The sequence below is a fragment of the Oenanthe melanoleuca genome, chromosome 1 (assembly GCF_029582105.1).
Source record: "Oenanthe melanoleuca isolate GR-GAL-2019-014 chromosome 1, OMel1.0, whole genome shotgun sequence".
Taxonomy (NCBI): Eukaryota; Metazoa; Chordata; class Aves; order Passeriformes; family Muscicapidae; genus Oenanthe; species Oenanthe melanoleuca.
The window spans coordinates 4775333-4800961 of record NC_079333.1 but is presented as its reverse complement, the minus strand read 5'-3'; the positions used below and the strand labels follow the sequence as shown (position 1 = coordinate 4800961).

The 25629-nt window shown below is 41.7% G+C and overlaps 1 protein-coding gene across 1 annotated transcript in view; it reads right to left on the bottom strand.

Annotated features, from left to right (window-relative positions):
- The window catches only part of CD247 (CD247 molecule), a 46960-nt gene that overhangs the window by 2922 nt on the left and 18409 nt on the right, over positions 1-25629 (bottom strand). Inside the window, exons 2-6 of the mRNA XM_056487309.1 lie at positions 4396-4502; positions 3130-3183; positions 1858-1941; positions 1174-1209; positions 484-540 (exon numbers count right to left, since the gene is read on the bottom strand). Coding sequence (XP_056343284.1) covers positions 484-540; positions 1174-1209; positions 1858-1941; positions 3130-3183; positions 4396-4502 — 338 coding nt within the window. The remainder of the gene's footprint in view (positions 1-483; positions 541-1173; positions 1210-1857; positions 1942-3129; positions 3184-4395; positions 4503-25629) is intronic.

The following is a 25629-nucleotide window of genomic DNA, read 5'->3' as shown; positions in this document are numbered from 1 at the left end:
CCATAAACAAGCGTCCCCAGATGGTTTGTTTTCGACACAAGTCCCTCTCCCCCAGCAGTTTGTGCACTGAGCTAAAACTCTCCCTCTGCTGTAGCTGGAGACGTGACTGACGTGTGCTGCCTTAAACATTTGAGAGCTGAGCTGTGGGAAGGACATTTCTCCTGTTCCTTGTCTGAAATCAGGCACAAGGAGGGACTGGCACTTGCTCTCCTCATCCTGGAAAATCAGCAGCCTCAGCAGCCTCAGCAGCCCGTGGAGAGGAAACCATAAACCTGCAGCTCCAAACTGCTCTGGAGAAACATGCCCCAAAATCTTCCAGTGCTGCTGGACCATTGCACTTGGCACCAGACCTTCTTTCAGCTGTTCCTCACCCGTCTCATGCCCTCTGCCCCCTCAGCCAGGGCAGCTGACAGGGATTTTCTGCCCAAAAGCTGAAATGTTCTCTGTTGCCATGTTTTCACCAGGAAGGAAAGTAAGACTCACCTCTCCCTTCGTTCCAATCTCACTGTATGCCTCACCCATCTTGTCCTTCTGCAGTGACTGCAGGCAGAGAGGGGGAAACAGTCAGTACGACAGTAGAAAAGCCAAGCCAGCCCCTGGGTAGCCACATTTAAAACCAGCTGATCTCAGAGTGGCTCATGATTCAACAGCAGTTAAGGTCTTGGAAACAAGCTCGTTTCTCAAGCACTGAAGACCCAGAAAGACCCAAGACATGAGAATCAACATTCCTGTACCTGTGCTTAGCATTTAGCCAGAGTCAAATCAACTCTATCTAGGTTCCTAAGCAGCCCCTCTCAGATGCACTGGCATTTGGCCTTTGCCAGAGAGCAGTCACAGGGGCTGGAGGCCATGCACAGGAAATACTGCAGCAGCAATCCCACAGGATGAAGGTTGGTTAGTCACTAGCATTAGGCATTAGCAAGTATCTTGATCCAAGTTCTTTTCCACATCTCCCCAGTGTTTTTCTCCTGTCATTCAGGAGTGAGCAGAAATTTTCTAACAAAAACAGAGGATCTGGGGGGAAAAGCTGGGTGGAAGGGAAGAGAGGTCTTGAAAAGCAATTGTTGATTTTTGAACCGAAGCTGAAATTGGGGGAGGAAGTCTCCTATGAAACAGAATCTCCTGTTCCCAGCCATCCCTCCCTCTCTGCTCCCTACAGCGTGCTCTACTCACAGTGTAGACAGTGTCCTGAGGGTTCTTTCTCCTCTGCTGTAAAACAGAAGAAGAAAGTTGTTCATACATTGCACTACTAGCATCCTCTACTACCTTGTACGTGCTTATGCATTTGCTCCATGGCACAGCTACGGCTCTATGGACTTTACCTGCCCAGTCCAGTCCATCCTGCCTCCACCCATAAGGCTCTGTTCAGACACATTGCTCTGGGGAAAATTAATTTCAGTTTAACAAATGGTAAAACTTAGTTCTTCTCTGCTCGCTCCCTACAGCTGTCACTGCTGATGCAGGAGGTTTTCCCTCCCTTTTCCTTTGAAAGTGACGGGCTCTGCAGCACAAAGGGTTGTTTTGGCTGCTGCTCTGCTTTGCGGGCTCTTGTTTGATGGCATCAGACGCAGCGAGCTCTGTCAAACACCCACGGCTGCCGGGCCTCCTCCGCATCCGCCCCGGGCCCGGGTGTCACTTCCCACCCCGGCGCTGCGAGCTCCCAGCCGAGCGAGAGGGGCAGACATCAAAGGGCAGGGGCAGCTTCGCTCCTGTCCCCCCGCTCCGCCCGAGTTACGACACGTCGCGGCGTCCCCTCCCCAGGAAGGCGCTCGGTGGCTGCCGGTGTGAGCAGCGCTGTGACACGGCGTGGGAGGCACCGGATCAAAGCGCAGAGGCGCACAGGTGCCAGGAGGTTACCTGGTGTCTCCCGCCCAGCTCGGGGTCTGCTCCTCGCTTTCCTCCCAAAACGTCGTAATCGTCTCTGGGCGTGCGGGAGAGTTTCTGAAACGGGCGAGCAAAAGCAGTGGGGGGACACCGTGTTAAGGAGATAATAGATCTTAACGCAGAACAGAGAACAGTGAGCTCAGCTCACAAGGACTGTAACTGAAGTAGAAATTATTTTTACTCCCTAATACAACTAGCAACAAAAATGTCTACATTTAAGCTATGGAAATTGCTTAAAAACAAAACTGCAAGCTGTTGCATCAAGAACCTCTCCTAAGTGGAAATGAGTTGAAAACTAGAGGAGCATGACAAGGAGGGACTCGTGAAGATCCACGAGCTTCATTTTTCTTGCAGAGCTATTTATCTAAATTTGCATCAAGAAGCTACAGAAATTTTTATGCCCAACACAATTCTTAGCTGGGAAAGGTTACCTTGGACAAGGGCAAAGGAGAGATTTCAGGTCAGAGTAACACAGCTGAGAATGCTACTTGAAAGGCTACACTTAAACTGAAAATAAATTACATTAGTGTTCATACATCACAGAGTTAAACAGAACTCATCACAGGATGTGGCTATGGTCAAAAGCGTGAGAAAAAAAAATAAATTAAAAGGCAGCTAGACATAGCAAAAATAGCTGGAGTTTAATGCTGCCATGAGTGAGCAATTTAGTGAGGAGGGTCAGGCAGGATCCTGCCTCTGTCCTCTTTCACTGCCTAAAGATGCTGCCCATGGTCAGGGCACAGGACAAGGTACAACAGGAAAGTTTGGGAATGGAGGCACAGGGGCTGTGGTGGCTCAGGCTCCACACACCTGAGAGTGGAAGAGCTGCAGGTGCCCAAAGTCAGCTCCACAGCTTTCCTTGGCATTTGCCCTTTGCCCAGCACACATCAAACAGCAGCAACAACAGGAGCAGTGGCTGCACACACACCCAGAGCTCTCACAGGCCTGTTTATTCCAAGGGACAGCACAACAAACAGCCTGGGCTCCTGCCAGCCTAGAGCTCTGCACCAGATCAGGAATCAACAGCCCAAAGACTTTTCAGCATCTGGCCAGAGGGATGACACCAGGAGCTGCCCCTGTGAAGTTTTACCTTTCCTCCTTACAGCTGCCATGCTGCACGCATGTACAGCCTACTCATCAGCTGGCTCATGCAGAACTTTTCCGACCTGCAGGCAATCCACTGTCTCTAAGTGCCCCAGAAGGTCTGGATGGTGGATTAGAAAACAAAGACCAGCAGTTACTCACATTGTACACGTCATCCTGGCCTGGTCGCAGCTGTGGTTCGGAGGCCTGGCTGAGCTGGAAGAGAGACCACTCCATGAGCAGAGACACAGTGGCTCCCCTCAGTCCTTTCATTCCCTCTCTCCTACCTGTTACTCTCATCAGAAACAGGGTAACCCACAAGCAGCTCCCTGTGGGGCTACAGGCAATGCAAACCCCTGCTGCTGCAGCCCTTTTATCCACACACCAGCCTGCTCTCAGCAGCCAAGTCATTTTTTTACACGTAACACCAGCTCACAGACATCTGAGTTTGTTCCCTACACACCTGCCCTCCTCAGATTTTGTGTCTCCATTCTCTTCCTATCATAATCTTGTGCCTCCCTGGGATTTGAGTTCTCCAACTGCCTGCAAAGTTGTTGGGAATCCCTGCACCTCTCAGGAGCAGCCCTTGGCTTGCAGGGCTTTAGTGCCACCACAATAAGTTGATGTGAGTGGCAGCAGCAGCTAAAAAAGAGGTAAAAGGATTATCCCTTCTGTAGCTGCTCTTTGGCTCAGCTGCTTAAAATATTTATGAGCAATCAATTGCTAAGCCAAAATTTCAGGTAAAAAGAGGCACTTCTGGGTCGATGAGAGCAGCTACTTTGTGTTGTAGTCTTTAAAAAAAGACCCTGTCAAACTACATTCTGTACTGATTTAGCCTTCTTGAACTGTTATTATCACATTCATTTCTTTATTAAAAATAACCTTCTAGCTCAGTCAATATTTAGGCAAAGAATCATGTCTGTATCAAATACACAAGTCCTCTACTGTGGTTGTTTGGGCATCATCACACTCATAGTATCAAAGATGTCTGAATTATTGAGACATTTTAATACATCCTTCACAGGCTTGCCATTTTCCCTGTATTTTCTGTGTATCCCCTCCTCTCTTTCCAATGACAAAGCAGGAGAAAAAAATCCACATTACTCATGATCAGTCACCTCCCATCTACAAAATCCTAATGTATCCATAAGTGTAACACCAAAACACGCTAACATACTCTTCCCTTCTCCATTTATGAACCTTTGGAAAGAACTGCCTCAGACTACTCAAGTGGACACCAGAAACATAGGGGCCAAAAAAAAAGAAAGAAAAAAAAAAAAAAAAAAAAAAGAGAGAGAGAAAGAAAGCAAAAGAATAGAAAGGTCTCATTCTAAGAGATGGTTCCCCTCCATTCCCACTTTCCAACCCAGCTCAACTATCTTACACCACCAAATCCAAATGCACCCAAATGTGTTGGGTTAGACTGACCTTTGCCTTCACAAAAAGGGCTGTCATGACCACTGCATAAATGAAGAGGAATCCATCCAGGACATAGCAGAGCCTGGGATCTGTGAGGCCAAGAACTGATGCAGCATCTGAAAGAAATATAAGATACATCAGCAAAGTCATTTGTGTCACTGGGTGCTTGGCAGCATAAATCTGGCAGTGCTACGTAGCACTCCATGGAAAAATAATAGCCAGTGTGAGGGCAACACTGCCCCTTTGCAAAGGAAATGGAATTCTGAATATAAGAATTATTTGATTCATCTGGTCAGAAGGGGCCATCATAAGTCCAGCTTTGTCTCTAAACAAGTTCAGTTAAACCAGACTATCCAGGACCTCAGCCAGCCGAGAGTATCTCCATGGAGAGAAATGTTTGCAAACTCCCCCAGCCAACACAGGATGTTTATTTTCTCAGAAAACCCAGCAGCATCTCCTGCAGGGATTCATGACTGGGCCTGGTTAAGGCTTCCTTCATCAAGTGTGTGAGAGAAAATACATTGTTTGGACAAAATCTTAGGGGAGGACTTTGCAATTCTTCATTAAATGTAAGAAACATTGACACCATCACATTCAATGCTCCAGGAGTAACTTGAGGCCATAACCCCACACATTGTCCATGTGCCTCCTTCTGAAAAAGGAGTCTCCATCTTCTTTTCAGCCACCATTTAAATACTCATACACTGACCACATCCAGTACAACACTTTAACACTGTTGTGTTTCAGCAGATAAACCTGATGAAACTACCTGTGTATCAGTTCATAAAGATGTAGAAAGTTCATAAAGTATAGCTAAAAAAAAAAAATCAAAGGCTAAGTAACTATAGATCCAATATGCAGCTCCAGGTCCATCCCCCAAGGAAAAGCAGTATTGCACTATGATATAAAAAACAAAACAAACAAACACCTTAAAATTAACCTGAGTTGTGCTTTGTGCAGATTTGGAGGGAGTTCAAAAGAGAAAGACAAAAATTATCAATAACCTGAAAAGCCCTTTGATGAAGATAAACAATCACTGTTCCCACTGACAGCTCACACACCCAGAAAAATACCACAGCGTAGATTTGTTTGTTTGTCTGAACTAGGAGTTTGCATTCATTTTTTCCTAAATCATGCATTTAGAAGCAAATCCATGGAAATAAATTGAGATCCTAGATGGTTTTTCTTCTTCCCCCCTCTTCTTCAATCATTTAAAAAATACTGTTCAAAGCACTTTATGAAAAATACCCTTTACCACATTTCCTCAGGACTATAAAATTTCATATATATGGGGTAAACAGAGACAGATTATGTTATTTGCCCAACATTGTATATTAAACCAACAAATAAGCTGAGATTACTTTCCCAGAGCTTTTCTTCTAAACAGTTCACAGGGCAATATTTTACACCAGCCTGGAGGCATCTGAGATACTCTTTGGGTATCCTGGCCCTGAATCCCCTCTTTTTGTACCAAAGCCAGGCACATTCACACAACCATCTCAAGTCCAATATTTCTCCAGCACTAATAACATCCCCAGTGCAGAAGGAGCTAAAGCAGGAGACAGAGGACTGTGGAGCAGATGTTAAGAGTGCAGGGGACCACAGTCAACCTTGGCTGACTCTGCAGAGCCAACCAAGTGCCCAGTGGTGCTGATATGGGGCAGCCTGGCCTCCAGCATCCCAGGTAATGGATTAAAGCTGTTTAGTGATGGAGGGCCTGCTGCTCTGACTGTGATTGTTCCTAGAAAAATATGTTTTGAGACAATGAGAAAGTCTAACATTTAGAAACAGACCAATAAAATGGATAGAATTATTAGGGTGAAAAAAAAGGCCTTGGATATCATCAAGTTCAACCTTCAGCCAAATACCACCATACCCACTAAACCATATTGTGAAGTGTCACATCTACTCATTTTTTGAACACTTCCAGGGATGGTGAGTCCACTATTTCCTTGGGGAGCCTGTTTCAATGCTTAACCACTTTCATTGCAGAAAATTTTCCCCATATCCAACCTGGTGCATCTTGAAGCTGCTTCCCCTTGTCCTGTCTCTTAGTTCATGTTATTTCCTTCCTTAAGGTGTTTGACTTCTGTATTCTTAAACAGAACAAAATGTACAAAGCACTTTCTAAATAATAACCTTTGAAACAGGTTTCTGGATTAGAGAGAGTGAGAAAAAGACATAAGGCACAAAGCCTATAGAAAGAAAGGTCAAAGAGATAGGAAGCAGAATGAACAAGTGGCAGTTAAAACAGTTACCATACATTCAGGTGACAAGGACCAAGTTTGGTTTTTAAATTGCCAGAGGAGGGGTTACTACCTCTTCAAAACAGAAGGCCAGTCCCTTAGACACCACCAAAATGTCCTTAGACACCACCAAAATGTATCTTCTGTCATCAGCCTCATCAGCCATGGTCTGGGGGCTGAGGCCAAGGTCACAAGCTGATGATGGGAGCTGGGCAGAGCAAAATGTGCCAGGCCTGAGGGAGCAGTCACACTCAGCTGCCTCACACAGAGCAAAGCACAAACAGTAAACAAATAGCAAAGCACAAAAAGCAAATATTTTGCTGATGATTCTCACTCTGTTAACCTCACAGGTTACCCAGTGCCTACACAGAGTTGGACATTGTCTTCCCAGTATTCTCATACCAGAACTTAGAGGAGACAGTCACTGAGTAGAGCACTGCTCAGGTTTCCAGCCCTCCTCAATCCCCATTGCCTACACCTGGAACTCTGTCACAGCTGTGCTTCTGCCCCTGGGAAGCTTCTTCCCAGCACCTCCTCCTTCCAAAGCCTGGGCTTTTGCTCTCCCCCTTTTTTCTGCTCCCACCCAGCAATGCAGCCCTGATCTTCTCTGTGCCTGGGCTCTCTCTCCTGCTGCTGCAGGTCCCTGCACTCCCACATCTGGACCCCAGGCTGGCATCTCCCTCATCCTGCTGCACACTCACACCCCCAAAGCAGCTCTGCCAGCACCTCTCCAACAACCCCCTGTGGCCTTTTACTTTCTGAAGTGTGGGTAAAGAAAAAAAAAAATTGAAAAGGTAAAAAGAAAAAAAGGCAATTCAGAGCTGCTGCGGACAAGCAAGGAAATAAAAAGCAGCAGTGAGAGGCCAGAGCAGCCCCAGGAGCCGAGGCAGAGGAAGCCTCGAGAGCCCTGCGCGGTTTCACAGAGTCACAAGCCCCTGGCTCAGGCCCAGCATCAGCTCTCTGGCACAGGGCAGCAAGCTCAGCTCCAGCCAGCTGCCCACACTGCCTGCTGCTCCAGTCCTGGAGAGACACAGGGAGTCCCAGGATCCACATCCAGACACAGTCACCCTGCTCCTAAACATGATGTGAGGGAGGGATGCTGCACCCCAAGGCTGGCGGGGCTCCAATCCACAGGGCTGGCCCAATGCAGCCAGTACCAATGGGGATCAGCTGAGCTGAATCACTGCGCATGGCCTGGACCCTTGAAACGTGCCAAAACATTTCTTTTTAATAGGATTTTCCTCCTCTGATGTTTTTAGTGTGCATCTGGATTGGGTTAGACCATGATTCCTGATAATAGTTTGAGAAATGCAGACTGTAAAAGCTGAATTACTTGTAAATGTAGATCAAATCTGTCAACCATAAAATTTTTTTCTCTCCCATGGCCCTTATTAAGTGATTCATTTAAGGGTTTTACTTTTAGGGATTAGCAAAATTCAGTAACACAGCCTTAAATGAAGCGTTTTATCTTCCTGGAAACCGAGTTTCTCAGTGAAGCCCATGAAAACCAATCCCAGCACAAGAGATTTTTTGGTGCAACTGGGGTTACAAACAAAGGTGTTTGAAGGCAGATACTGTAGGGCCTTCTCCCAACAGCCCAGAGCTGCCACAGCTGCTTGCTGGGGCAAAGCAGGCAGCTTTTCTTGGACACCACCATCTTCCCCCTGCAGTGATCCCTGTGACTCTGGATTGTTGCATTTACCTCACTTCTACCCTATATCATCCAAGAGCCTCTTCCTGCAGGTTTGTGTTTCCAGCCCCCTGTGGTGATAGAATTCCACAGCTGCAGGTGCCACTGCCACATCAGTCACCTACCAGCCTTTCTCTCTGGAGGTTGCCAGCAGGGAGATGCTGGATATGATGAGTCTTGTTGCTGTCTTAGAGCAAAATTCTTAACCCAAGAGAGTTCCATGGGCTGAACAAGGAGAGATATGAGTGACTTGCATTGTGCTACACCTCAACTGTACACAGGCCTGAAGATAAAAAGACAGCCCAGACTAAATACCTAAAAGTTAGCCAGCTAAAATTATAACAGATAATCCTATTCATAAAGAATGTATCTCTCATGGGGTTTGTTTAAATTTATATATTTCTATGGGTTTTACTCATAGACATAAACAACAAACAAACATGTGACCCTCCAGGGCAGAAGAAGCAGAGGCCAAATTCTCCTTCACTTGCAGAAGGCAGAGGCTTTATTAATTTGTCATTAATATTCTATCATCTATTTGTGAAACACGGCATGGCCCAAAAGCTCGTGCCCCTGAAGTTCAGCATTAAAGTTAGTCGTGGATGTTGGAGGAAACTGCTGATATGATCGGATTCAGGTTACAAGACCAGATGTTGGGCAGCCCAAATAACTACATTTTAAAATGATAGTATTTCAGGTAATTAACTTCCACTTTTTTACACCAATGAATGTTAGCCCTATGGAAAGTCAAGGTAAGGTGCTTTAGGATTCTTGTGAGCCTTTCATATTCCTTTTAGGATCCCTTTCAGGGAGGCACTAACACAAATTTCAAACAATTTAAGTTTCCCTCTGATTTATTTGGAAGAAATAGAGTTAAAAGAAGGAAAATATTATAATGCCACAAAGGGTTAAACATTGGTGTTCCTGCCCATGACAGGGACTTTGGAACTAGATGATCTTTAAGGTCCTTTCCAACCCAAACTTTTCTATGATTCTATTATTTTCTAGCACATCATGGAGTAAAGACTCTAACAAAAAAGTCCAAGGTACTGTAACACGAGCAAGACAAGTAGATCTCCAACAGCTGTTTGGTATGTGGGAAGTGGAAACATGCAGAAAACAGTAAATGATCTACCTTTTCAGTCTGAAGGTGATGATTAACTTTGAATATATAATTAAATAAAGCAGACTTTCACCTTCCAAATCCTTCCAGAGCCTTGTCAGAAACAGAGAGGGGAGTGCCTTGCTCATCTCTGGAAGGGGACTCCTTGCTTCATCAAAACAGTCAGTCATTCTCAGAAAAAGCAACTGCTTTCAGTTCTCAGTTTAGCAAGGACTCTGTGCAAAGGGCTTTCCTGAAGCAAGCCTGATGTTGCCTCCTAGAGACAGCAAACCATGCACAGGGCAGCTGCAGATGTGGATATCCAACCAGGTGGGCTGACAGATGTAAGCTGTGCAGCTCTTGCAGCTTTTGTAGGAGCTTTAATTAGGCACCAGTGTTTTTACTAGACCCATCTTCATCAGGGACAGCAAAAGTTTAATCTAGTTAATGCAAACGGTGTTCCCTGCTGTAAATTTTCGAGGGTCTAATTCAATCTGGTGTTAAGTGTAGGAAGAGGCAAGAATTATTATTCAAATGCTTCTAGGTCACTTAGCCTTTCCTTTGCCCTACCAACTCTGTCCCACAGCAGTAACTCACCCCCGACTGATTTACTATCAGGTGGCCTTTTCATTTCAGCTCCTACAACCTCGTGCACATGACAGAGGACTACATAAAAGAATTGAGCCTCCTTTTTTCCCCGGGAATCCCAAGGAGACTTCAAGCTGCAAGGCTGAAGGAAGAGACACTGAGTCAGGCTCAAGATGCTGCTGATCACAATCAGATGTGTTTCTCTGTTCACTGAGCACTTCACAGAGTAGCAGGTATTTCCCTAAGTACTTTAAATTAGCATTTTTAAGTTAGACTTCACAGCTAACTCACAGCTCATGCTCCAGTGATCAAATCTACTGATAACCTGAAGAACAATTCCCAACCAGAAGATTTATAGGGCATTTCCACTCCCTTTTATCCTAGTTTAAAACTTCCAAAAGTCATTGACCTAATGGGGGCTAGCAAGCAGAGTAGTGAAAAATCCTTCACAAGCACACAGGCTAAGGATAGAGGTGTTGGAGGGAGAATTGCAGCTATGAGGCCGTTTACAGAGAACAGCGTGAGCAATTCCTTCTCCTGCAGCCAACATGGACCAGGGCTGGCACAATTACAGGAGCCATCCCTGATGTCCAGTCAAAGCTATGCCTGGACACTCATCACAGCTAATCCTACTGGAATAATATCAGGGTTTTTTCCTTTTTCTGGGATAAATTTCCACCTAAACTCACTGACAGCATCAGGTCTAACCAGTGCCAAAAGAGACAGAGTGGGGAAGGACACCAAACCCCCAGCAATGAAAGCCATCCACTTTCTTAGGTTAAGTTCATAGCAACGCTTTTCAAAAACCCGGGTAGCTGTCATTTTTCAACACATTTATCATACAATTTTTTTCAGCAGGTAAATGACTGAATCACAGGGAAGGTAGATACACAAGGCAGAAAAGTGATGGGAAGGCTGCAAGATTTACTTTAGCAGGACAACTGGGAACAGACTGTTTAAAAGTTAGCAAAGCTTCAAGACGTTTTCACTGCAACATGCACTTGCAATGAGGCTTCTGAGGGTGAAGAAATTCCTAGTGAAGCTGGGTGTTAAGGAGGGAAATAGTTAAATGATCTGCAGATGCAGTGGCTCGGGTTCTGGGCAGGAAGGAGGTTACACCGGCCCCAACGGCTGAGGCTCTAAACCCTGAAGTAGCGCACACACCGGCAGGCAGAAGTTTCAGAGCAGTCCCCTGCCACTGACCCACTTAGTGGAGAGATGTTTGTGTCATGTCCTGCCTCTGTCAGAGTATGCACAGGCAAAAATAAAAAAACACCCAAAGAAACCATCTCCCCTGTCCAACAGCAAGTTATGTAGAGAAAAAGAGTGTTTAAGGATTTGCATTAATATTAATTCCCTGCATATTTTTCTTGCAGCATTGCTCAACAAAGCTTAGCAACAATAATAATAAGGAATATTAATTAATACTGGGGAATATTCCACTCTGAACAGAGCACATGAAACATTTCACAAACCTCATAAAAAAGAGCCAATGGATGAGCTCTCATGAAATGGAAATATCACAACAAACTTTGCCTGGGTCCTTGATGGACTCCTTCAGCAAAGAGCCTCAGAACCAAACCCTGATTCCTTGGACCCTCACATATTCCACTTAAAAAAAAAGGAATTGCTTCTTCCACCTCCCTTCCTCTGATTTGGCAGCATTCACATTTCCATAGATGTAGCAGCTATGCAGGTAAAATTTTATGGCAGAGCAAAGCTGAAGAGAAAGGGCTTTGTCATGGATCTGCAAGTAGGGCACAGATTTATTTATCCCTGTTAACACCTCACTGCTGAGGCCCCTGCTCCTCTATCAGGTGACAAAACTGTGGCTGGTACATCTCCACTGCTGCATTTTGTTAAGAGCCACCTGAAGGACTACACCCAGCTTGAGAAAATCATATCTCAGATGGCATTACAGGATAAGGGGGAAAAAGGTGCTGTATTTTGAAATACATCTTCTCACACATAGGTAGGAAATGGCAATAATGTAGAGCTTATAAATAAATTTTGATTGAATTAAAGACTGATAGAAAGCAATATATTCCCATGTGGGGTGGGAGAAATGGGAGGATAGAATTTCCTTATCATTAATGACTTTATGTAACACCTTTATTTCACCAACTATAAAAGTAATACATTAACTGTCAAAAGTACTGAAGTGCTCTCAAAAGCTCAGGCACTTGAGGCTGGTACCTTCTTAATTGCTTATCTATGGAAACAGACTTCTAGGGAAAAAAAACCAAAAGCCCAAGGAAAAGAACCCCAATCTCTCATCACAAAAAAAATTTCCTATTTATTTACATTATGAGTTCAAATCATTCCATGTCAGTATTTGCAACTGAGATGAAGTAAAGATGATTTACCCACTGCATGCAACTAATATTAAAATTTGTCAAGTTAATTCTAGGAATTACTTGGGAATACATTGAAAAAAATCTGGAAAGGTGAACTATCATGAGTAATTTAAATTAATTTAATCCACTGCACTAAATTTACCGTATTGGTTTTACTTCAAGATTTTATTTTTGTTAAAAGGTTTTCCAGAAATTTAGCAAAGAGGAATCCTATTCTCTTGCTTATGATTAGATTTAGATTAGTTTTGTTTTCCTGGAGGAATGGCACAGCTGTTTCAGAGGATTGAGATCCTTTGTATTCATTCTTTCCATTTTAACATAGACAAGCAGCTCTCAGCCACTTACCTGATATATTTTACAGAACAATTCTGTTCATACCTTCAAGTTTCAGAGTACCTATCTGAAGCAGCCACTTGAGATGGGATATTATGTTGTCTCTGATTTTTCTCATTCCAACTAATTTTTTAAGTGTAGAATCATGCACTTGTACCACCACTGCACTCATCTAATTGCTTGTCAGCCTCATAAAACATGTTCCTTATAAGATTTTTAATGCTGCTTCTAAAATGGATGAAAATCTTGAAATTATGTTTACTTTAAACAGCCCCTCTCTCCCACAAAAAGCCAGATTGGGAAGCCTCTGGGATGTGGAGAGAGATAAAAAGGCTGCATAGAAACTGTACTTGTTTTCCTTCTGTGTGCAGCTGAGATGGATTTAGAATGCAAAGGAAATTTATATGAGTTCCATTTTTCATAGCACTGGGAGCTTAGGTCAGCTTTATTGAAAGCACAGTTTGGGAAAGTGCAGTCACAGACTGCTGGATGGGGTGAAAAATTGCCAAATGATCAAATGCCCACAGAAAATAAATTTTCTCCTAAAAGGATCCTTAGTGTTTCATTTACTTTTTGTACTCTCTAAGAAAAAACTTTCTTCTACTTCTATCCATTACAAGTTTTTCTTGCCACAGAACCCTTTATTGTCTATTATACCACCTAAAATACGTAACAAAAAACTGAGTGGCCAAACAATTCATGCACTTGTATAGGACAAAACACTCTTCTTCCTAAACACAAATGTTTTTCTGAGATGAGCTGTGATTAATCCATAGCTCATTCACATCTGGACTTGGTTTGTATTCCTAATAGGACAGAGGAGAAGAGGGAAGGTACCAGGGACCTTCTTTGAGGTGCTTTGCAGTGGCCTCATCTGTGCCACCGGGAGTTTCTGGCATGTGCAAGCCTGGAATTAATCCCATTAGGCAAAGTGTTATCCCACAGAATTAGCCATTAGATGTGCATTAATTATTTCAATCTATCCCTTGAAATCCACTTGGAGAAGCTGCCCTGCTTTTACAGACAAAAAAAGTTAAGGTATTGGAGCCAATAGCACTCACGAGGATTGTGCTGGGGTTTATCACATCCAAATAGAGGAAAAAACACAAGGTATGAATGTATGAATGTAAATAAATGTCCTGGTTTTCTTCCCAGTAAAGGGCAGATTCCAAATTGGGTGAATGAATTCCACATACCATTGATTTCAAGTTAGCAAAGGCCATTGAATTCAATGAGGACAGGTTTAGCCACAGAGCAGACACAAGCACACCTTCAAAAATGCACAAGAAATAGGGATTGCGTGTCAGTAATTAAAAGATAAACGCAAATGTTTTTCCTAGCACAATGTTCATTATACAATAAATATTGACTCAATCCAACAAATTTAAGTTTGGAGAGTATGGCACTACACTTTTTATTCTGGAAAATAAACTTTTTTCATTACTCTTTAAATTCGCTGTATTCCACCCTGCTTTCAGAGTAAACTGACAGTTTGTTCTTCTGCAATTCATTTTCACATGCCTACACATTGGAAGTCAGCAAAAAACAAGAGAAAAATGCCTCTGAACCCTTTAATTTAAAAAGTATTATTCTTCTATAAATATATCCCAAAGCTGTATTTCTTTTTTATCAACAAAAATTATCAGTGGTTTAGTCCAAGTCCATAGCAAGAGCTACATTAGAATGATTTAGTACAAGCAAAAGAGCAGGAAGGACTGGCTGGTTCAGCTCATTGACCAGCACCAAATATATATATTTAACACTCCAAATATTTCTGCATTTCCACTGAAGAACAGCACAGCACATGCACAAAATACAAAGGTCAAGGGAGAAAGTCTATACCTGTGAAGCAAAAGAAATCTGGTTTTGTAACCTGCCCTACCTGATACTGTTTAGAATATAAAACTGGTTAACCAAAAAATGATGGGAAAAAAAATCACTATGTATTTTTCCTGTCAGTCAATTTTCTGCTTGGACAGGACAAAAAAAAGTAATTTCTTAACTGATTCCATACACTTGAAATTTACTGAACACGACAGCATCAACTATCACATAGTAGGTTTTTATCTAAATTAAATTACATAGAGATGTAGATACAGATGTAGAGACAAACTTTATCCTAATTATTTAATTTCATTTCATAAAGATGCATTTAATTTCATATGCTGTAAAAAACAATGAAACAGTGAAATCATAAGCAAGTCTGCACAGACCTTAGACAATTTTATTTTACCAAACTAGTGCCACAAGTCCCCAGAAGCCAAATTTCCCTGCTAGCAAGACCCATCCTCCTCCACAGTTAAATATCTCACCCTTTTAAGTTTATGATGAGGAAAAAGTCCCTAAAAGAGAAAAAGTCTGACCAGCTTGGACAGAGAAAATCTGTTCAGTAATTGCCATGCTAACAATTAGTGATCCAAACACTACAGCTTTCAGACGTGCTTTACAACAATAAAAGCAATTTCTTCTCTTTTCCCTTTCACATTTCTAACGCTATCATAATGGCAGCAGCATAAAAAGGGAAAAAATACTTGTCAAATTCTATTCAGAATTATTATCTACTCTTTATAAGCAGCAATTGAGTGACAGATTTATGCTGCTATTTATAATCTAGGTAAAGCTAAATAAAGTATAACGCTGGACATACGGCTTCACTTAAAATTCTCGGCTGACTACGGCACAGAAATTTCCTCTTGGTGGGCTGCTCAGAGATTAGTATTTCTGCAGCTTTTGAGAGATCAAATTCTGCAGCTGGTTATGCTACCTGCAGAATAACCCGGTATCAGATATTGGGCATAGAATTCATGCACAAACAATTTGTAATTCAAGACACAACTGTATAATTAAGATTTTTCAAAAATCATATTTCAAAATTAGCTGTATTTTCAGTTTTTTGGGAAGTGTTTTAAAAACAAAATAAAGTCTGCCATTTGACTTTCTCTTAGCAGATTACTGCAATTGGAGTAAAGAAGGTACATTTGTCTGCTTGATATGGATTTGCTTCTAATCAGAAATATCTTCTTCTGCAAACTCATAAAGATCAAGCTCTACTGGCAGATGGACAGCTTAAATTTTACCATCCAGAAAGTTACCCAGTAGTGCTGAAATCAATAATAAAAATTCTAAATAATGTTGTTAACACATGTGGATCAACTTGTGAACTCTTGACTCCCAGAGATCCTGACTGACTACTGATTTCCACAGAAATGTTTTGTGCTTATTTTGGTGTGGTGGAGTCTGATAGCACCAGCATTTACATGGAAATAATGCATAGTCATTTTGCTCAATGACTACTCACTTTCCAACTGAAGAAGCAAAATTGATATCCTTATCTTCAATCAAAATTTGTATTTTATTTTTATTACCGAGCAGAAGTGTAAAAGTGAAAGAAGCCAGTTCCACATGCTGCTTACAATATTGCGGAGAATTTGGCATTAATCTCCCAGTTGTTTTTGTCCAAGTTCCTCAAATCACAAATGTACCACTAGGTGAAAAGAGTACCCCAGGAGTTTCTACAAAACCATGCCTGACTTTATTTTAAAATATCCTTTTAAACCTTATTACATTGCATAGGAATCAAAATCTATTGCACAAGCATGGAGATGGTTATAAGGTGTTGAATTCGAATGATCCTTCTCAAACACCTGCTGCACAAACTTCCTGAGTACTTGTCAAAAGGCCAAGAAAATGCATTTAATGCAGACAATTTTAATGGTGGGGAATGAAGAAAACAAAGTGATGTCATCAAATTATTACCTATAGTTACCAGAGTGTTCAGTGCTGTTCTATTTGTAAAATCGCTCTGTGCTGTAAAAAGTTAGACAAAATAGGACTTTGAGCACGAAAAAGGACTTGCAGTGTAATGGTATTCTGAGTGCTTGTCAGGAAAGTTCAGAGAGGAACAGTAAACCCAGAGCCATGACATCAGCCAAGGACACTTTTATGTTTGCTGCCCCCCTGGGCATTGCACACCAGACACTCTCCAGGCTGGTTTCAATAATAGCTTTATAGCCACAGTTAAGGAGAGAATGACTGCTTTATTATCCTTTGCAGACAGATAAATCACATTGCTTACACCTACCCAACTGGCTCACCTCTGTGTTACAGCTTTCCATCCTGACCACTAATTGTCCTTTTATCAGGGTTTGTTAATGACACATTCCTTTTGTGCAGACCATACTGCAGATATCTTTGACTTACCTTTGCCTTTCTTTTGTATTCTAGTTGTGCTGTACTTTAGTCAGAAAAGATCAAGTCTCTGTTTCAGCGTGGACCACACAAATCAGAGCTTGATGCCATGCTCTCAGAAAAACAAATACATTTTCTTGCTCCAGCACCTTGCTGCTACAGCCCGAGAAAATCCCCCATCATTTACCACGGAGCAGCTGCACGAAACCAGCCTGGCCATTTTGGGAACTGCTCAGGAGCTGTTTGCCCAGCAGACCACCTGTGATTTTTCTGGTTTATTCTGGCCTGCCAAGGGGCAGAACATGGGCTCAGTGGAGCTTTTTCCCTGTACCTGCTCCCCTCCAGCACTGCACAAATCTGGCTCTGGGCCCCATTGCCACAACAGGCTGGCTTCTGCCAGAAATCTTCATCCTTTTTGTCTCTTCAGTCAGGTTAATATCACTATCGTTTCTTTTTTTTTCCCCCTCTTCCTTTCCTTTAACCTTTCTTCCTTGTTCAAAACAACTGATTTCTGGGAGACCTTTGGGTATTTTGAAGATCTGGCTATGAAGCTGATTATGAAATGGCTTGAACATTTTACAGAGATTTGTTCCCCTGCTGAGACACTCTTGGGGGCCGTGCTTCCCTGCCTGACAGCAACCACAAGATCCATACCCACGGAGTCCCTTCCACTTATAAACTGTAGCGACAAAGCCAAGCTCCTGGTCCCTCACTCATGCACACCCTGGCCCCCTCAAAGCCTCAAAATCAACACAACGTTTCCCTTCAACAGATACGGATCTACCCCCCACACACCGCCCCAGCAAAAACACATCTGAGGCTCTCCTGAGCTCAGGCAGCCAACACCAGGTGTGTCTGGGAAAGCACTTGCTTAGAGCAGCTGAAAACTCCTCTAACTGAGATAGAAATTGTTAGCTCAAAATAAACTAAGTGTAGGAGCAGGCTTGGTCATTTTAGGGCTCTTCAGCCTCTCTTGTTTTACAGCAGAAATAAAAAAACCCAACCAAACAAATAAGAGCTTGACTTAAACAGGGCAACAGCTTAAGTCTGGGTCACAGCTATTGTTTTCCCAAACTTGGGACCTTAAGGTGACTGAGCAAGCAAGCAATCCTCTGAGAAACACAGGAGCAGCCAGACAGGCGATCCCACAGGTGCAAGAAGCAGCAGCAAGCTCTGGGATCAGTGTCCCACCTCTGCTCTGTGTCAGACCCTGCAGAAAGTCGGCACAGACTTTCAACCAACCAAAGAGGTGTCATGCCCTCCCCACTACACAGCACAAGCAGGGACTGCTTCTCCTTTGAAGTACCTGGCTCCAAAGAAAGCCCTTTTGACACCCTCCAGGCAATACATGTATGATACAATTTTTTGTTGTTGTTTTTAAAGTTAAGGGTGGTGAAAAGTTTGTTTGTTTGCTTTCAAATCATGGCTATCTTTGTGGAGTTACTGCATTCATCCATGAAAAGGGACATGCCTGCAGAGCCCACCAGAGAGGACTCAGTGCCTCGGCACAGAATGTCCTGCACTTCTGCGCCTGAGCTGGAAATTTGGCTATCAGCACATCCTGGGAGCTTGGAGAAAAATTTAAAAAAACACTAAATGGTCTTGTGTTGTAGTGCCAGACTAAGGCTGCAACAGGACAGTGTGAGTCCAAATGCTGCCAGACACACTAAGGCAGAAAGGGAACGTGACAAGTTATTTTTCCTTCTTCCATTTTTTTTAAAAGGCAAAGACCTTTCTTTAATTTATTTGTTTTTTGGGGGTTTTTTTAATCAGAAGGCAACTTTGACTCTGGATTCAAAATTGCCAAACACAAAAACAAACTTCATATCCGTATAGAATAACCACCGATACACAAACTCTCTCTCCTCTTTTATGAGCAGGACCATGAACTGCAGCATGAATTTTCTGAATATTTCTTGCCAACTCCCACTCCTCCATAATGAGCAACTGGAAAGTTTCAATCTGAATAATTGACTCGATAGATTTAGGGAAAAACAAGTCAATTTACTATGATAAAGGGCAAAAAAAGCCCTGTTTGTGCTCTCTGAAATATACTGTACTGGCTCTTATAAGCAAGCAACAAAACACTGCTTCTCATTCAGAAGTTTAAACTCAAGTCTTATGAGGTTAGGCTGTATCTTTCTCATAAGAAATACAAATTCTAGGTAATCACAAAATACAGTACTGCTCACAGAGCTGTGATATTTTAGAACTTCTGATATTAGCTGCTGCCAGAGATGCAAGTGTCAACACATCTGTATTTGAAGGTTTTCTTCTTATTCAAGAACATTTCACCCCTCCATTCCAAATATGTGCTGGAGTTGGAATAATCAAAATAAAAATCTGTATTGAACTTTCGATAAACATCTTCAATTTGACAATGCTGGTATTGCCTTTGCCCCATTATTTTGCATTTATGTAGCCTCAGAGCACTCTCCTCCTGAAGTGACTATTGATAAGCCAGTGACAGATACACTGGAAGAAATACAGAGATATAATAGGATTCCCTTCCTGCCACCTTCCAGAGCTGCAGGACTTGACTAAATCAGTGATGCTTTTCAGTTTAAGTGAGAGCCTCAAACTTTTGGGTTCACCCATTGCCATTTTCTCTCACTTATGTGCAACGTGCTCACTGTCCTTCCCTTCCACATAAACATAGGTGCAATACCATAGACCAAGGGTGTATGTACATATATTTATAAATGTCTACATTCATGGATACACCACACAACCCTCACACATATTTTTATATCTGTGCCTATAGCTACATACACTCACCCAAGCCATATCTTCTCTCTATGGAAAAGAAGAGTAAGCAGCTTTGAATGGATTCATAAAAACAGACAATAACATATTTTCCACTTGAGTGGAGAGGAACTACAGATTCATTTATAATTTTACTCCTCTATTTAAAGGAAGGGACCTAAACAATACAGACAAAACAGTGGAAAATTAAAGCATTTCATCTGTTCAGCATTTTCTGTCCTGTTCTTGCTAGTGCTAAACAGACCTAGCAGTGGGCAAGCCCTGCTTGCAGCTCAGGAAGCATCCCTGAACATGCTGGTATAACCAGGGAAGAGCTGATGCCCCAGGCACACAGCAAGAATGCCTCTTACAAAGAGACACAGGGCTGTTCTCCCTGGCCAAAATCTGTTTTACCTGGGTGAGAGTGTGATGTTTCCCTGCATACAGACTGGGCTTTGTCAGATCATGAAGTGCCAACTCAACTACATCAGGGACAGTGCTGAAGCTTAAAACAACATGCACTTGTTAGTACTCACATCCACTAACTCTGCCTAATTCCTAATTCACTACAATCTATTTCAACAATCTATTATCTGGGACATCTGGTATCACAGGCAATCAAAAATGCTGCAGACTACATTAATTCACAATTCATATCCCAAGATCGTTACAAAATAGCAGCATCCTCTGTTTTCTTTCTGATCTGGTTCTTTGCCATACACACCTCCATATTTTTCTATCATTGAGAAGTTAAAAAAGGGGTGTATTTATTTTTTGAAGAAAAATCCCCAGAGACCTGGCAACCACAGGAACCCCTGCAGTCAAGGTTTGAAGAAAAATTATCACTTTTTTGAGACAATTAATAAAATTAATAAAATTAATAAAAGGTCAGAGATGCATTCTTTGGAGGATAAAAAATCAGGATAATAAATGAATGCAACACATGTTATCTTAGATTATTGGGGAGTTTATGTGGTGCTTTACAGTGTGTTTTTAACTGCATGGACAAAAGAGCTATGAAATCAGATGTTTGCTTCCTTCTCTGTTTATTTATAATGTTCCTAGCTACTGGGTACTTGTCAAAGCTCAGTCACCGGTCACAGAAGCCAAATAGTAAACAGAAAACCAAGTCTGCAGGAGAGCATGTAGCATCTCTCCTCCAAAATACTGTACTAGGAGAGCCTGAAAGATAGCAGAGCCTCAAATATCAAAAATATAGGGCACCAGAAAGCAGGATGATAAAGTACACAAGCTACATTAAGTAGACCCTGTTAATGTTTGTAATAAAAAGGGCTAAATTGTTAAAAGAAGTAGAGAAAAAGGACTTTAAAATAATAATATTTTTTTAAAAATTAACACATTATTTCTTATTTTCTTTTGACCATAAAGTCAAAATTGTGAGCACATATTATGTTGCTTTTGGTATTTAGACCATGTTGCAAGAACATTTTTCTTGGCAAAAGTAAGAACACATTAAATTTCATGCTTGACATGTTCATTAGCGCTAAAGGAGAAGTAGCTGCCCAGGGCCCAGATTACATCCTCCTCAAAGCAGCAAACCAAAGATTTAACAAACTGGTAAGTTAATTGCCTGCTTGAACATCCTGTCCAAAACTTGAGATGAACCTGATAACTCACCCAAAAAAGCTGAAAAGCTCAATTATTTTTGTCCCGGTGCACCTTGCAGAAATTGGTATTTATGCTCTAAGACTCCAGTGATGGAAATTCATATCTTCTGGTGCCCCAGACTGTTAGCTGAGTTTAAAAAGTTAAAGTTCAAGTCACATTTATCAATTTCCTATAAATAAAAATGGTGCGGGCACTCCTGTTGGTTTTATTTTAAAGAAACAAGATCTTGTGGCACAGAGGAGTGGCAAAAATGCAGTTTTAATAGTTCATGCTGCTGACTTGCATCCATAATATTATTAAAAAAGAAGGAATGCTCTGTCTTTGCTGAAATGCCCATAATGGAGCACAACAGCTCAGAGCACCTCTTTTTGAGTAAATCACAATTTGCAAGTATTTTCTTTCTGAAAAATTAAAACTTAGATTTTTTTTTTTTTTTTAGGAGGTTGTTTTTTCTGAAATATCAAAAGAAAGATAAAACCATGTACACTTTCATACGATATTTCCTTTTTTATTCTCATGAAGCCTCATTTTTAAATATCAGACAGTACAACTTTTCTAAATCAAAGAATCTTCTGGTTGTTATAAGAAAACTCTTTAAAAAAACAACCAAAATAAAGCAGATAAAAGGTTTCCACTTGACTCTGGAAAAGAGTTTTTAAGTCTCTCTGTTTCGGGATCTAAGTTCTAGTTTGATTTAGTAACATCTCTTTGCCAAGCTGGTACTGAAAGGTCATAATTTATCTATTTAATTTACCACAATTATACAAGAAACTTTGTAGCATCCTGAATTTTAATTTAGTGTATGCCATTTCAGATGAAGAAAATTCAACAACTGAATGGCAAAAAAACCATTTATTTTAAACCTTCTGTGGTTTAGCACCCCAAGATCCTCTCTGGGTTATTTCCCACCTTCATCTCTATTGCATAGACCCGAATCCCCAGCCTGCAATCCAAAGGGCGAGTTTCACAGGCCCCCCCCAGAGCGCAGATTTGACCCAGCTGGTTCAGCACAAAGTCAGCTCCGAGTTTTGTGTGGCTCAGCTCTGCCGGGCAAGCCCCAGCCCAGCTGCCTGCAGCTGTTTACGATAAAAGGTGACCCCACGGGAGGCAGCCTCACCCATGGAAACACCCCAGTTCACAGAAGTCATCGTCTTTCTGACTCTCCGTGGGGTTTTCTGCCGCTTGTTTTCAGTCCCCACGTTGCCAGGACGATTGTTCCACGGCCCAGGTGTGCCCCAGAGTCACAGCTGGGGGATGCTCTGGCTCCTGGTGGAGTTTACAGAACCTTCTCCCACCCAAGTCCACCTCCTTGCCACTGCACCCCTTCCCATTGCAGAAACCTTTCCTTTCATTTCCACATCTGCAGATTTCAGACCAATATCCACAACGTGCAGTGAGACAGACCACTGAGAAGCATTCAGCAACTCCCAAAGCTACAAACACAGCGAGGGCTCCTGTGCCAGCCACAGAAGGACAGAGAAAAACGTGTAGAAGCAGGCAAGCACATGATTACTGAAAAGGTAAAAGCAAATTTAGATAGGATGTGGTAGAGCAGAGGCACAGAACTGCCAACCCTAGACTCTTTAAAATTATAAAAAAAAAAGTAGCCAGGGTTATATAAATAGACTGCATTCAAAAGTAAATGAAAACAAAAGCACAGGATACTTGAGAGAAACATGACACATTGGCAGTTCTGTAACAGATAGAAGCAAGCAAATGTTTCATGGGACTGTTCAGTTATCCCTGCAGCAAGACAGGGATTAATGCCCATTTTGGACACTTTCACAAAAAGCCAAGCCACTGTCTTTCATCTACCACCTTCCCTCCAAGAACCGTATTTGCCTGCAAACTTATTAAGCTTTCAGCACTAAAAGTACCACGAAAAAAAAAAAGTTGGATTAGACTAAGATTCTCATCCTGCTCCCTCCAAATTTATACTCAAGGAACAAGATCCAATGTTGATATATTAATGACAATTAAGTATTTAATATTTGATACTATTATTGGGTCTCTTTTGGTAGTTATTGAAACACATTGAAGGTAAATGTATTTATGATACACCCAACAAAAATCACTTGGAAACAGTGAGCAGGGCGCAGAAATCCAGGTTAAACTGGTAACAGGCTTAAAGGGGAGGAAACACTACAGCACACTTCTCTGCTTTTAAGAGGAAACAGTGATTTCCCCTTGTTTACTGAGGAGGAAGGCAGCACAGCAGCAAACATGAGATCTCTGACATATATGAATTACACTGACCTTGTTATTGAGTAAAACATAGCTAAAGATACAAAACACTGCAATACTTGTATTAAATTTTTAAATAATTAAACTTATGTAATTCACACAGCAGTCAGTGAATTCCAATATCATTAAAGCTAGTGCAAACTTTGGTTGAACTTCAGATACCAACTTACATCTAATTTTTTCTTGTACTTCAGACAGGAGGGAAGAGAACCTGTGAGCTAAGTAGTGCTACTGTTTGGTCAGCTGTAAAGACAATCTGCAGGGAAATAAAGCTATCGTATTCTGGAATTTTAAAAACAAAGATAAATGGGACATTGGATGAGTTATTATATGTATCATATGTCCATGAAATTCTATCTGATATTGCAGACTGCTTCTTCATTGAAGACATGTTTCTAGCCTGTGCAGTCTTTAAGTTTTATTTACATACTCCTACATTTTTCTGCCATTGTCATTGGACATATTAATTAGTAATATCCATATCAGTTCTTACAGATCCTCACTAATCATCTTTTCAGACCCAAATTTTCACCTGCACATCCTACTGACACTTTTTTTGTGAGCTGCACTGTGCCCTTTATAGGACCAATACTCTATCAGGTACAATACCTGCTTCCTCTCTGTTTTGTGTAGCACCAGGAAAAGCAATTCAGATAAATCCATCCTCCATTCCTTTGTGGAGATAATTAATAATAATTTACTGAGTAATCCTGCTCTTCTTGTTCCTGGGGAATCAGCAGCACATTTACTGTTTTTGTGTCATTCACAGTAATGGGTCAATCCCAAGTTTACCAGCCAGTGAAGGAACAGCAAGGATTATTTATGTGCAAACAATGAATAACTGAAATATCTGAGGACACAGAGTGTTAAACGGTAGGAAAACAAACCCTGGTGCGGGCAGCTCTGATGGACAACATATATGTTTATCCAAACCTATGTCTTCATCTCCCAGGAAGGTACCTCTATCACAGCTTCATGCTGCAAGAGATTCAACCATCACAACCCTCATGAGATGAATCCAGAGCTCATTCTGGGATTCTGTGCTCATCCTTATCCATGTAAGCAAAACTTTAGGAAGGTCATTTCTACCTTTGCCTTAGGGGTCACCATCAAAGCAGTGTTTGAATCTCATCTTACCTCTGAACACAGCTTGGCTTCTCAGGATAATTTCTAACATGAAAAGGGTGATATAAAGGTAAGTTACTGGACCATCATCCCTACAATTCTCCCCTTAACCCTATGCTTTGCTGCTTACCCTCTGATGCTTCCCCTTTTCTTCTCACCTCAGCTGTCTCTGCAAGAAGCCTAACCTTGACAGAACATTTGCCTCATTTTCTCCTCCCCTCCTTTTAATCTTACCCTTTTCTCCCCACTCCATATACATCCCACAGGAAAGCTTTCCAATTTTAAATCACCCAATAAAAAATTCCAACCAAACTCAAACCATCTGCAGCCCCCTAATCCCAGCTAACAACAAAGGGACTGACTCCGTGCAGGCATTGAGATCTCACTGCTCTTACCCATCCCAAGTGGAAGGTCTATGTCCATGTCCCTCACTGTGTCAGGTCAAAAAATTACCTGCTCTGCCTTATAAACAAAGGACCTGACCAAACCAGGTACTTGACTGACAAATTTTAGGCAGTTCAGAAAAATTATCCCATTCTACTTTTGCAGCATTTTGGCTAGCAGAGAAACTTAGCTGATAAAATCCCTTTTGTTCAGAGTGCTGAGGGAAAGATACAGGTCAGATGATTGATGTTGTTTTTCTGTATGAAAAAACTTCTTATTTTAATGGCCATAATAATAAAAACTTGCCCCAGAGCCCAGCTTTGAGACATGAGCTGTATATTCTCTTGGAAAGCCTCAACATTATTACAATACACTTATTTTTAGCATGCAGCATATAGAGGTATTTTTTATATCAATTCTGTATTAAAAATAATATAAAATACATGTAACAATTATATATATTTATCTTGAATGCTTCTTTGTCTATATTGGGTTGATTAAACCAGAAGGATATAAGAAAACAAGCTGTAATAAGTTATATTGGTTTAAAACTTGAGTTATTGAAATTGCTTAGGATATTTGGGTCATTTAAAGCTATCCAGTAGCAATGAA